General features: G+C 65.5%; 2 protein-coding genes across 5 annotated transcripts in view; one reads left to right on the top strand and one right to left on the bottom strand.

Annotated features, from left to right (window-relative positions):
- Positions 1–2252, top strand: part of BCAP31 (B cell receptor associated protein 31) — a 30297-nt gene extending 28045 nt beyond the window's left edge. For all 3 annotated transcript variants that reach the window (XM_064574707.1, XM_064574706.1, XM_064574708.1), the window contains exon 8: positions 2083–2252. In XM_064574707.1, the coding sequence (XP_064430777.1) occupies positions 2083–2235 (153 nt within the window). In that variant the 3' untranslated portion in view covers positions 2236–2252. The remainder of the gene's footprint in view (positions 1–2082) is intronic.
- SLC6A8 (solute carrier family 6 member 8) lies at positions 2046–11497 on the bottom strand. Of its 2 annotated transcripts, none has more exons than XM_064574704.1 (13): positions 10765–11497; positions 8991–9122; positions 7746–7995; positions 7142–7274; positions 6126–6260; positions 5925–6028; positions 5716–5840; positions 4943–5055; positions 4709–4846; positions 4530–4632; positions 4262–4362; positions 4011–4181; positions 2046–3599 (listed from the first exon to the last, which is right to left on the bottom strand). In XM_064574704.1, exons 1-13 carry the CDS (start codon positions 11024–11026, stop codon positions 3459–3461), a joined length of 1908 nt encoding a protein of 635 aa, XP_064430774.1. In that variant the 5' UTR covers positions 11027–11497; the 3' UTR covers positions 2046–3458. The 2 variants fall into 2 exon arrangements, with proteins under 2 accessions (XP_064430774.1, XP_064430775.1); XM_064574705.1 differs by having other exon boundaries at positions 4718–4846.
- Positions 11498–12418: the final 921 nt, after the last annotated feature.

Raw genomic sequence — 12418 nt, 5'->3', positions numbered from 1 at the left:
CTATTTGGCAAGAGGTGCCAAGGACCTGAGCCAAGGCGTGGCCGTAGTTGGGGGAGTGGAGATGGTAAGGAGTTGGTGTGCGGCCAGGATGGGGGAGCAGAGTGGGCCTGAGGGTGACCCTAGGGTGCAGGCTCCATTCTGTGGGCTCGGAGGCAGGGGCTGTTGCTGGAGGAGTCGCCAGGGCGGGGCACGGTGTGAGGGGCCCGGGACATGGCTTGCGTGTCCCGCTGGGGAGGCGCCTCCACATGCCCACACAGGCCCAGCTTGCGTTGCAGTCGGGCCTGCTCAGCCAGTGCTCCTTTCTGAGTTCTTTGGGGACCTGCCCCCCTGTCCTGGTTGTTGGTGACCCTCAGAGCATGGCCCACCCTTGGCTGTATAGTTGAGGGCTAAAGCTCCTCCTCAGTAAGGGGGTCACGCTTTGCTGGAGAGCAGGGACTGGCCTGGGAGGGACTGCAGGGGGTAGCAAGCCATTAACTTTTCTCTGAGGGGCCATCACCCCTCCCCAGGCTGGCATCCTGAGTGAGCACCAGGCTCCCAAACCTAGACCCACCATCCTACTCTCTCTGTGAATGTGGCCAGTCTGTGTGCCTCACAGAAGCAGACTCCTACAGCATCTTTGTGTCTGCTTTGAGGTTCTTCCACGTTGTAGCACGTGTCAGTTTCTTTTTCTTTAAAGCCTTTATTTAAGTATAAATAAACTTGGGGCTTGAACTCACGACCCCGAGATCAAGTCACACGTTATTCCAACTGAGCCAGGCAGGTACCCCGTTTCTTTCCTTTTTAAGACTTACGTGGATAGGCCATGTTTTATTCATCCATTTCCTCCATCAGTGGACACTTCAGTTGCTTCTACCCCTTCTCTTTTAATCCCACTCCAGTCAAGCTTTGGCTTGCACCCCTGCACCGGAACCTCTCTTGTGCAGGTCTCCAGGAGCCCGTTGCCAAGCGCAGCGAGCCTGCTGGGACCTCCCCCCCCCCCCGCCCCTGTGACTGTCAGCAGCCCCCGGCGGGGGCGCATCACTCCCTCCTCCCTGACCACCCCTCCCGGGTGCGTGCATGCGTGCGCGCGTGGGCACGGCTCATTCCCGTACCGGGAGGTCACCGTGCACCTGCACTCTCGGGGTCCCTCCCAGAGCCCTGGCCGCCCCTCTTCAGTCTCCGCTGCCGGCTCCCTCTCTCCTCTGCCACCTCCGAGTGTCCCAGGGCCCCAGGGCTCGGTGCGTGGGCCGCCGCTCTCGGCCGCCCTTGGTGAGCTCGTGCAGGCTCAGGGCTTTCAGGGCCGTCTTTATGGGCTGAGAACCTCTATATTCTCTCCAGTCCATTCAGACTCTTTCTGGAACTGCAGACTCCTTGTCCACTTGCTGACTGGACATTTCCAGTGAGGTGATGTCTCTGGTACAGCAGGCCCTCAGTCAACTGCCACCATCCCCTCCACACCTTCTCTCCCTCATCTCCCTGGGTGTAGGGCCTGGCAGTGCCACCCTTCCTGGTGCCCAAGTGCTCAGGGTCAGTCTCAGTCTCACGGGGTCTCCCCGACTCCTCTGAACCCCGCATCCCAGCCATCCACGGCTCCCTAATCTGAAGACTTGGCCACTATGTTACTAGCACCCTGGTCCCATCGCTGTCCGTGCCCCAGGTCCTGCTGCGGCCTTCTCCCTGGCCGCCCCCGCCTCCTGCTCACCTGCCCCTCACTGCCTGCACTTCGGGAGGTTACCTGTTCAGCGCAGCATTTGGGCAACCTTCAGGAACCTCAGCGCCCGTGACTTCCCACCCACCTTCCCTGCTCTCGTGTCCGTCTCCGCCCTACCGTCAGCCTCCCTCCCCAAGTATGTCAGCTCCGCGGGGAAGAGGCCTGCCGCCGCCTTCAGTACCTGCTCTATTCCCAGGTCCTGGAACAGCGGCGGGTGCGGGGACCCTCCGAACCAATACTTGCCCGAGGCAGCGGCTCGAGGTGGGGAGGCCTCCCCACCACCCCTGCAGCCCCAACAGCCTCCCTCCCCCGCCACCCCTCCCTCGTGACAAGCAGAGGCAGAGCAGGAGCCAGCTTTGGAAAATGACATGTTTTTATTGCTATGTTTGCAGTGGCTTTTTAGCACAGTAAGAACGTCCCCGCTGGACCCCTGCCCTCACCCAGTCCCACCTCTCCGACCGATGTCGGGGTGGCGTGGGGGAAGCCTCTCTAGGGCCCACTCGGCTGTCTCGGGATCGGACGTGACACACACGTGGGTTAATTAAAGCTGCTACATGGAAGACTTGAGACGTGGGAAGTGCATCAGCTTTAAGCTCGCAGGTGGGAGCCATGCCCGGGATCCCTCCCCTGGCTGGTGCCCACCTCGGATCCCTGCAGTCGTGCCCAGCCCGGGGGGGTGGGGAGGGGAGGGCAGGGTGCGGGCGAGCCTGAGCATGCCGGGTGAGCGGCCCCCGATCGCCGGGGTCACAACGCCGCATCTGCTTCACCCCGCCGACCTGTGGGCAGAGGGGGCGGGGGGGGTGCTCCCGGAGGCCCCCCCCCTCCCCCAGCCGTACACTCTTTCCACCCCAGTCTGGGGCCAGGGACTACACATGCACACCCACACGACAGACTTGCACACTCCACAGCTTGAAGCTTTTGCCTATGAAAATTAGATCTATAAGTTCACACTCCTTGGCTGGGGCAGAGGACTAAGGGGTGCTGAAAGGGACAGGGAGTGGCAGGGAGAGGGACGTTGGGCTGTTTCCTCTTTAGAAATATACAAGCAGAAATCTCTTTCCTCAAGTTTTTATAAAATGTGCAAAATACAAGCCTCACGTGCCCACAGGCACAGTTTACACCCGGTATTCACCTTTGCTAAGAGAGGTCTAGGCTTCCCCTACATCCTCACGCACACACGCATTCGTACACAAGCTCACACGATTGATATTGGTGGCAATCGGCGCAGGAACCAGGAGGTCCCGTTGCTGGCTGGCTCTCGAAGCTTCTAGAATAGGGACGGGGAGAGGGGTCTAGCCCCGCTGAAGTAGCCGCCTTGGTTCTGCTGCCCCTCCCTCGCCTTCCTGCTCTCCTCTGCTGCCCGGGTCCCCCAGCTGTCACTGCTGCCTCCAGGGGGGAGGGGCCGCCCGAGGCTGCGGCGGGCAGAGCCCAGAGAGGCAGGCGTGGCGGGGCTGGGGGAGACGCTTCGGCGGCGGGCACCAGGGGAAGGGCGGTCGGCAGGGCCTGGGAAGCAGCGTGTGTACCAGCTTGGTTGGGGGGCGGGGTGGGGAGGCGTCTATTTTTGGTGGGTTGTGGTATTTTTGGTGTTTTATTAAAAGTGGAAAAAAAAGTTATTTTAGTTAGCACTCGTGGTGCTTCGTCCCCGCCCTCCCCAGGCAGACCCCACAAGTGTCAGGGAAAGGCAAGCCCCCCGGAGGGGTGGGGGGGCTAAAGCAGGGGCTGCTATGGCTACAAGAGGGTGAGCTGGTGATGGGAGCCAGGGTGCCTGTCACATGACGCTCTCTACCACCACCACCTTGCTGCTCTCGGACACTGGGGTCAGGGTGGTCAGGCCCCTGACGTCGGAGTCCTGAGCTCTATACTCCAAGTGGTGGAGGCCCCACACAGGCTGCGTCAGGTGCTGCCAGCGCTGCAGGAGAGAGGGGGGACACGTTGAGTCCCTGGGCCATGGCGGGGGTGGGGGTGGGGGGCGTGCACATGCTTGCCCTCGGCCTCTCTGCACTTGCCACCACCTGCCACTGGCTGGGGACCAGGGCCCCTCCTCCCGTGGGTACTGACCACACCCCACTCTCTGTACCAGGGAAAGGGGTGAGAGGCTAGGGACAGACCTCTCCTCCCCCCTCCCAGGGACCTCAGTCCCTGGGGGGGCCAGCGTTCCTTCCATCCACCCCCCCCACCCCCCCGCCCCGAGCAGGCCCCGGAGAGTCCTAGCACAGTGGTTACGTCCTAGTGGGCGGGAGAACGGGCACTCTGGAGGTAATGCCTTGAGCCGGTGCAAGGGAGGGACTCGAACAGGGGAGAGGCGGTAGGGCAGACTGACCTCAGCCATGGTCCCCTTGGCCCTGAGGAGGCAGCCCAGGAGGTGGAGGGGCACGCACAGCATGGAGGAGAGAGCGAAGCCCCAGCCCATGGCCTCGCCCCACCATGGATACACGTAGGTGTTGTTGTAGACCAGCGGCTTGTAATACACCACGTTGAAGATGAAGATGCCCTGTGGGTGAGAAGCCCTGCTCTCAGCCGGTGGCGCGCCCTCGGCGTCCCTCCCCCTGCTCAGCCTCCCCTGGCCCTTACCATGCAGACCAGTGGGGTGAAGAAGGACCAGCACCATTTCATCCAGGGGCAAGGTCGGTACCCGATCATGCAGGCAACGTCGTCCATGAACCGGTCGGCTCCTGGGGCGGGTGGGGCAGGAGGGCTGGAGCTAGAGACCCTGCTGGGGAGGGGGGGAGGGCCCCCTCCCCAGAGACGCCGCTCCGGGGGGGGGGGGGCCTCCCCGCCCAGGCCCCGCCCTCACCCCACCCCCCGCCTCGCCTCGCCCTGCCTCTTGCCCCAGACCTACCGTACACCCAGGCGACCACCACGCACTCCCAGAAGGCCTGCCAGAGCAGGGTCGTGCCGCTGGCCGAGTAATAGTCAAACAGCTGGAAGACATACATCCCGCCCTGGGGACAGAGCTGGGTCAGGGAAGGTGGCAGGCGGCCGGAGCCCAGGGGCGGCCCCCACCCCGCCCCCACTCACATCAGTCACCATGGAGAGGTCGATGACAAAGCAGAGGGCACAGCAGAGGGCCACAGAGATCTCCCTTTGGAAACGGAAGTAGTAGGAGGCCGGGAGGAGGTCGAGCAGGCCAGTGATGAAGCCTTCCACACCTACAAACTGTGGCCAGGCGCTGAGGCTGCGCCCCTCCCTCTCCCCTCCCCCAGTGCCCCCCCACCCCAGCCGGCCCCCTCTGTTCTGTCACCCCCTGCAAACCTGGCTGTCCAGGCCAAGCAGCAGCAGCATGAAGAAAAACAGGGCAGCCCAGAGCGGGGCCACAGGCATCAGCGTGACGGCCCGGGGGTAAGCAATGAAGGCCAGGCCAGGCCCTGAGGGGGAAGGGGCAGAGTTTAGTCAACAGGTGTGCCCCACCCGCATTCCACTGTTGTCCTTGCTTGCCACCCCCCCACGCCTCGCCCCCCCCATCATCCCCCCCCCCATCGTCCCCAACGGATGGAGGACTCCAGGGCATCCCATGGCCGAGGGCCCTTCCACTCGGGTCAAGGTGTTGCCGGGTGTCACTCAAGCCCCTGAGAGTGGACTGTCTAACTCAGACTCCTGGTCTCTTATCCCAGCTGCCGCTGCGGTCACGGGTCCCTGTGAAGCCCGCAAAGGCCCTCCTCTCCCTGGGCAACCCTCTGGCAAACGTGAGGGGCGGTCGGTTTCCGTAGTGTGGTGGTTGATCACGTTCGCCTCACGAATGTGAGGGGCATAGGCCAAGGCCCTGGGGATGGGTGGATGGGAGCTCCAGGCTCCGTGTGGCCTGGCCCACGAAGGCTCCGGCTCTGAGCTGGCCCGGAACAGCTGCTCAGCCGGGCCTTCCTCTGGTCCAGAGCGACGGACGACGCGACGGGTCCCGTGCATGTTTCTCTCATCTCCCGGACTTGCCTCTTTGCGTGTGTGTGTGGGGGGGGGGGGGGGTTCATGAGCATGGTACGTTAGGACGGCGGCTGCAGCCTGGGGGCCGGGCTAAGGGGTGGGGTCTTTACCTGACTCCGCCACCTTGGAGATGTGCACGCCCTGCTCTGCGGCCATGAAGCCCAAGATGGAGAAGACCACAAAGCCAGCAAAAAAGCTGGTCCCGCTGTTGATGAGTGCCAGGATGATGGCGTCCCTGGGGGCAGAGGGGCCGCGCGGGCTGGTTAGGCCACCTGCTGCTCGCGGGCGGGCAGGCGGATGGCCTGGCGGGGGCACCTACTTGTAGCAGTTGTTGTTGAAGCGGTTGTAGCTGCCCAGCGCCGTGAGGGCCCCCAGGCCGATGGCGTAGGAAAAGAAAATCTGGGTCCCAGCATCTATCCACACCTGTGGATGGGCCGGGCAAGGGAGGATGTGAGGGAACCTGCCGGCGTGGCCCGCCCCCTCATCCCGCCCGCCCCCCCCACCCGCGCCTCCCCCTCACCTGAGGGGACCCCAGCTTCGACCAGTCAGGCTTGAGATAGTAGATGACCCCATCCAAGGCGCCAGGCAGCAGCACTCCACGCACCAACAGCACGACGAGGACCACGTAGGGGAATGTAGCGGTGAAGTACACGATCTGGGGGGCCAGGCTGCTCAGAGGGGCCCTGCGGCACCCGCCTCCCCCCTTAGGGGCCCCCCGCTCGGCAGGACGGCCAAGTGGGCCACCCTGCCCCCACTACAGCATGGCGTGTTCTGAGGTCTAGAGGGAGGCCGGCATGCAGCCCCCCTTCGACTCCTCAAAGCCTAGGCTCCTCCCAAAGGAAGCTCAGTGCTCCGCTGGAGAATCAGCCACCCCATGGCAAACACAGGTCAGCGGCAGAGGGAGGGGAGAGGCAGGGCCTTCCCCAGGCAGGGAGCGGGACATCAGCCTGGGGGCAGATCCCATGCCTCCCGTGGCGCCCCTCCCCCGACAGCAGGTCATCCCGTGCCCCGCCCTCTCCCCCGACAACAGGTCATTCTCTGCAGAGTCTTTGGTAGGCGGGATGAGACTGGGCCCGCCAGAGACGGTGGCGAGGGCCACATGGACCCCAAAGACTTCTGCCTCCTGTCCACTCCGAGCAGAGCAGGACAGGCAGGCAAGGGACAGCCATAGCCCAGGTTCCCCCCCCCCCCCCCAGGCCAGCACAAGAGAGAGCGAGTGAGGAACAGAGAGAAGGTGGGGCGGTCGGGGAGGGCCCCACACGGGCAAGGGGCAGCTGCTGCCTGGGCTTCTCCCCACCTCAGGAGGGAAGGCTGCTGGGCTTGACTCTGGAGGGGTGGGAGGACTATCCAGGCATGGGTGGGGATTGAGTGCTCTGGATTCAAGGACCTGCTCCCTGGCCCTGGCCACCTCCTGTTGGCAGCAGCGGTCCTTGGCAGAGACGCCCCTTCTGTCCCCCATGCCCCACCATGGCCCTGCCATCACCATCACCATCACCATCCCCCCCCCCCCCCAGCCCTGCGGGCCTCCAGCCGTACCTTTCCTGTCGACTTGACGCCCTTCCAGACACAGAAGTAGACCAGCACCCAGCAGGCCAGCAGACACAGGGTCACCTCCCAGTTGAGGGCCCCTGGCACCTCCAGCCCCCCGGAGAGCCGCAAGACTTTGTTCCTGAGGGAGGGACAGCCCATGAGGGCTGTGCCAGCAGAGGGCCAAGCGCCTGGGAGCTGCCCCAGGGGTGGTGCTCCCCGCCCTGCAGCCCTCGAGTCCAGCTGGGCCCAACCCCAGCCTGCAGCCCCGAGGTTTGTGCAGTGTGTGAGCCTGAAGCCCAGGAGCCGCAGGCCAGAGCCAGCAGGACTGGTAGCCGGGCCCCACGGCCCCCTCAGCCTGCACGGTGGTGATCCCTCCTCCCCGGCTGGCAGGCACAGTGGAGTGACAATGCCTGGGACTGAGAAATGGTGAAGGACCAAGGCCAATCCCTTCCAGCTCCTCTAGAGACTGTGCTGGGGGCTCCCCGAAGACAAGCAGGGCCTGGGAGTGACCCCTGCTCTGCGTCCCCTCGCATAGACTTGCAGACTCGGGCCCTGTGTGGAGCCCAGAGAGAGGGACAGGCAGAGCCTGGCCCAGAGGCGCCTGACTCACTCCCAGAACTCGATGACGGGGGACCGGCGGTCAGCAAGCTGGTCACATGTGAGGTTGGCCAGGCTGGCATTGGCACAGTCTTCATGGCGGAAGATCTCCACGCAGTCGGGAGTGTTCCAGGTATGGCCACATGTGGCCCAGGGCAGTGCGGTGGTGAAGGATTTCACCAGGTAATAGAAGCCCCAGGCCAGCACCATGATGTAGTAGGTGTTGCAGTAGAAGACGATCACCATGGAGGCGTAGCCCAGGCCTAGGGAGGAGAGGAGTTTCTGTGTGGGCTCTTCTCTATAGCCACCCCCCCCTTATCTACCCTACCAGGCTCAAAGAAGTCTCCAGAGCACGACTGAGAAGATCTGGTGGGAGGACGGTGGGGAGTGGGAGGACAGCAGATGCAGAGAGCCCCCTGGACCCTCCCTTGTGCCAGTGTCCCAACACCAGGACAACTCCCCAGTCTGTACCTGCCCCTGCTCCTGGCTTCACCTCCTGCATCTTCCCTCGAGCCCTCCCCTCTTGCCCCAATCTGAGCATGAAGTCCCATAAATTCCCTAGCCTCACACACCTGTCCCCTTCTCTTGGGTCCCACTGCCACCACAGCGGTTGAGGGAGGGCCAAGCCTCCACCTGGGTCCCTAGTGGCCTCCAGTACTCAGCAGCTGGGGGCTTTCTGGTGACCTCGGGCCGTACGGGAGACCGTCACCCTCTCAGCAGGCAACCTTGGCCAACTACTTCACCTCTCTGAGCCCTGGCTCCCCCAGGGTCCTTCCTAGGGCCTTGAGAAATAATGGGGACATACTACACACACTCAGAAGGAACTTTAAAGTGACCTTTGACAGTAGTTCTTCCCTTCAGACCCTGAACTCCATGGCTCCCGTCCAAGCTCCTTAGGTTGGCCCTCTGGCCTTGGGGGAACAGGCCCTGGGCAGTGCCTCGTGCTGTCAGCTCTCAAACCCTCTGCTCAGGCCCTTGGGGGGCCAAGCGTGCTTGGCTGGGCCCCTGCTGGGCCTGGGTGTCCTGGCCTCAGTGGAGAGGCCAATCCCCGACTCCAGTCCCCATCTGCCCAAGGTCACTGGGTGGTCTGCAGGTCCTCCAGCGTTCCCTTCATGACTTGGGGGGCACCAGTGGGACCCTGGCCTGGTGCTGAGATAGGACAAGGTTTCTCACGTGGGCCCCAGCTTTGCCCTGGCAGTGGGAAGGGGGAGGGGTCCCTGAGGGAGAGGACAAGAGGGACTGGCCTGGGGCTGCTCACCTTTGAACAGGGGGCAGATGTTCCAGACGTTGATGCTGCCGGCCTTCATGAACTGGCCCAGCGAGATCTCCAAGAAGAAAATGGGGATTCCTCCAACCAGGGCGATCAGGACATAAGGGATAAGGAATACACCTGGGGGAGGAAGGCGAGGGTGGGCACTTGCACAGGGCAGCCCTTTAGCCCCTGGCTGGCCAGTGCGGCTTTCGGAAGCCCTGGGAGGTCAGGGTGGAGCCAGCTCTGGGCCCCACCCTGGCCCCATCATAACTTCCCGCTGCGTGAATCAGTGCAGGGGGTGGCCACTGACTCAGAGGTGCAAGGTGAATAGCCTTGTGGGGAGAAGGGAGTTGGAGTGTTGGGAGGGCTGTGGCAGTCCCTGGGCCCTTACAGCCCTGTTTCTTGGGTTGGGGGGCCCTATACCCACAAGGCTTCTGGCCCCACAGTCACCTAGGGTGACCTAACAGGCGTGGAGGACACATACACCGTGGTGTCGCAGTTCCCTGTTTGCTAGGCAGCACAGGAGAGAACGGTGTGTTCATGTGCGTGTGTGCATGTGTGTGTGCCGTGGCTGGTACTCCGGCCTGGGGGACTGTCTGGCTTGGGCAAGGACAGGGAGCTCCGGATTTCCCTGCCCCCAGGCAGTTGCCTGCAAGTATGATGGTCCACGGCAGAGAGTGGGTAGGTGGGTGGGTGGGTGGCAGTCCTTCACCAGGGGGCGTAAGGGGTATCTGGAGGTGTCGGTGATCAAGGACGGGGACACAAAGTGGGGTACAACAAGCTCTGGTGAGCCTGGCTCTGGAGACCACAGGCCAGAGGTGGGGGGTGGGTAAGGGGAGCTGGGCACCATCAGCCCCTATCTGCTCCCCTTTCCTCTCCAGGTCCCCTACCGATGCCCCTGCTCAGCTTTGCACTACTCATAAGTCAGGCCTGGCCGCAGCTTGCCCAGCTCCTGGTCCCAGCATCCTTCTTGTGTGTGACCTTGGGCCAAGGCCTTCACTCTGGGCCTCAGTTTCCCACCCATCACCCGGTCGCTATGGCGTTCCCCCCACCCCAGTGCTGCTTTGCAGTCACACGACGCGCGGGTGCCTATCACTGTTGCTCAGCTGGGCTGGGGCAGGCGAGCACGGGGTGTGCATGCAGTGTGTCCAGTGGCGGCGCCAGGCGGCCCAGGCCGCAGGCTACCCAAGCCTGGCTCAGGCACCCAGTGTTCCGGGCCCAGGCTGGAGGGGAGGGGAGGGGAAAGGAGGGGAGGGGAAGGGAGGGGAGGGGAGTGAGGGGAAGAAGGGAGGGGAGGGGAGGGGAGAGGGCAGGGGGAGGGACAGAGTAGCCCATTGTGTGTGTGTGTGTTCGTGTGTGCACACGTGGGGGCCCCACACAATGTGCCACTTGTGTGCCTGAGCAGCGGAGGCAGCCTGGGCTCCTCACCTCTGGAAGCCCCCCCCCCCCAGGGGGCAGGCCTCGCCTTCCCACCTCAGTGGCCAATCACTCCGGGGGAGCCCCTGCACCAGGAGTCGGGGGGAGGCCGTCCTGGGGCTTCAGCAGGAGGCTCCCCGGCCCCCTCCCCCCACACACTGCCAGGCACATGACCGGCTGGGGGGTGGAGGCCGCCAGCCGGGGCCACCGAGCGGCAGTGGCCAGCGAGGGGCGGCCTCCGGCACCCCGTACCCCGGACTTCGGCCCTGCGCCCCAGTGGGGCCGGCGGCGGCGGGCGGGGGGGGGGGGGGAAGGGGGCCCCTGGCCAGGAGGAGCGGGGCCGCGGCGGGGCGGGGGCGCTCACCTCCGCCGTTCTTGTAGCACAGGTAGGGGAAGCGCCACACGTTGCCCAGGCCCACGGCGAAGCCCACGCACGACATGATGAAGTCCATCTGGCGCGTCCAGGTCTCACGCGGCGGCACGGCCAGGCGGCCGCCGGGCGCCCCCAGGCCCGCGGGGCCGTCGCCCTTGGCCGGGGCCCCGTCGGGCCCGGGCGCGATCAGGGGGCCCTTCTTCTCGTCGCCGGACACGCTGTAGATGCCGTTCTCGGCGCTCTTCTTCGCCATGGCCCCGGCGGGCCGCGCGGCCGGGCCGGGGGGCGCGGCGCCTCGCGGGGGCGGGCGGAGGGGCAGCGGGGGGCGCCGGTGGCGCGGGGGGGGGGCCCGAAGGCGCGGGCCCGCCGGGGGCCGGGGGCGGCCGGGCCGGGGGTCGGGGAGGCGGGGCGGCGCGGTCAGAAGCAGTCCACGAAGCACTTGAAAGTGAGCCTGAAGAATCTCATGTGTGTCGGGGGCCCGGGGGCGCGCGGGCGGCGGCGGGGCCCGGCCGGGCGGCGGCGGTGGCTCCCGAGACTCCTGCCCGCGGCTCGGGCGGCGGCGGCGGCGGCGGCGACGGCGGCGGCTCGCCGGGCCCGAGATTCAGCCTAGCGGGGCGCAGGCAGCATCGGGCGCCCACGGTCTGCAAGCGGCGGCCGGAGCAGGGGCCTGCGGCCCGCGCCCCCCGCCCCGGCCCGGGCCGGCGCGGCTGCCCAGCTCGCCCGCGGCTCCGGCGGTGGCGGCGGTGGCGGCGGTGGCGGCGGCGGCGGTGGCGGCGGCGGCGGCGGCCCGGGAGCGCTCGCCCCTCCTTCCCGGCGGCGGCGGCTCCAGCCGCTCTCGGGGCCGCGGGCCGGCTCAGCGACTCGCCACCGCGGTCCGACCGGCCCTCTCGTTCCCGGTCCGATCGACTGCCGCTTAAGAACCGACTCCGGGGTGATGTCACTGTCGCCCCACCCCCACGACCGGGCTGGTCCCCCTCCCCCTCGTCCCGCCCTCCCCGTCACTCCGCCCACCTTCTCCTTCCCTCCTCCCGAGGAGGAGACGCCACTCCAGCGGGAAGCAGGATGGCTGCTACCTGGGGCGCCGGCCAGTACCTCCTCCCCAGGGACCGGACCGCGCCTGACCCCAGGTTCACCTGGGCCTGGCTGCCGCCCAGATCGCCCCTCCTGACCTGCCCTTCCTGGTTCTAGGAAAGCCACTTCCCTGGCTGCCTTCCAGCCATCCTTGGCCCCTCTCTCGTCTTCTCCCCCATCCTTCCAGTCCGGCCGGTGTCTCTGACCCCTCTCCCGACTCCCAGCTAGGGCCCGGGCGGGTGTTGGGTGCCAAGGCCTACAGCTTCCCTGCTCCCTGCACCAGAGGGACTGTGCTCAGCTGGAGAGGGGTTCTGCCTCCAGGTGTGCTGGGGGGCTTTGCCAGAGGCACCACCCTGCCTCCTCCTGGCATTCAGCGAAGGAACCCTGGGAGCTGGAGGTCAGGGTCCCAGCTCTTGGGGTGCCAGGTCTCAATGAGTCTCCTTGGTGGATAGAGACAAGCCTGCTTGGCAAAGTTACACTTTGTCACCGAGGAGGGGTGGTAGGGACCCTTGCTGCCTCCAGTCTCCTGCCAGATTCTGGCACGAATAGGGGAAGGCTGCCCCCTGGTGCCTGT

The sequence above is a fragment of the Mirounga angustirostris genome, unplaced genomic scaffold, assembly GCF_029215605.1.
Source record: "Mirounga angustirostris isolate CCGP_5_RB_7025 unplaced genomic scaffold, mMirAng1.0.hap1 SCAF_11, whole genome shotgun sequence".
Taxonomy (NCBI): Eukaryota; Metazoa; Chordata; class Mammalia; order Carnivora; family Phocidae; genus Mirounga; species Mirounga angustirostris.
Note: the sequence above shows the minus strand (reverse complement) of the source record. Positions and strands in the feature narration are given on the sequence as shown.

Coding starts and splice junctions, on each gene's coding strand:
- SLC6A8 (XM_064574704.1), bottom strand. CDS start 11,026: ATGGCGAAGAAGAGCGCCGAGAACGGCATCTACAGCGTGTCCGGCGAC. Junction 7,275..7,745: donor CCCGTCATCGAGTTCTGGGA/GTGAGTCAGGCG, acceptor TCCCTCCCTCAG/GAACAAAGTCTTGCGGCTCT. Junction 5,056..5,715: donor CTCCAAGGTGGCGGAGTCAG/GTAAAGACCCCA, acceptor CTTCCCCCTCAG/GGCCTGGCCTGGCCTTCATT.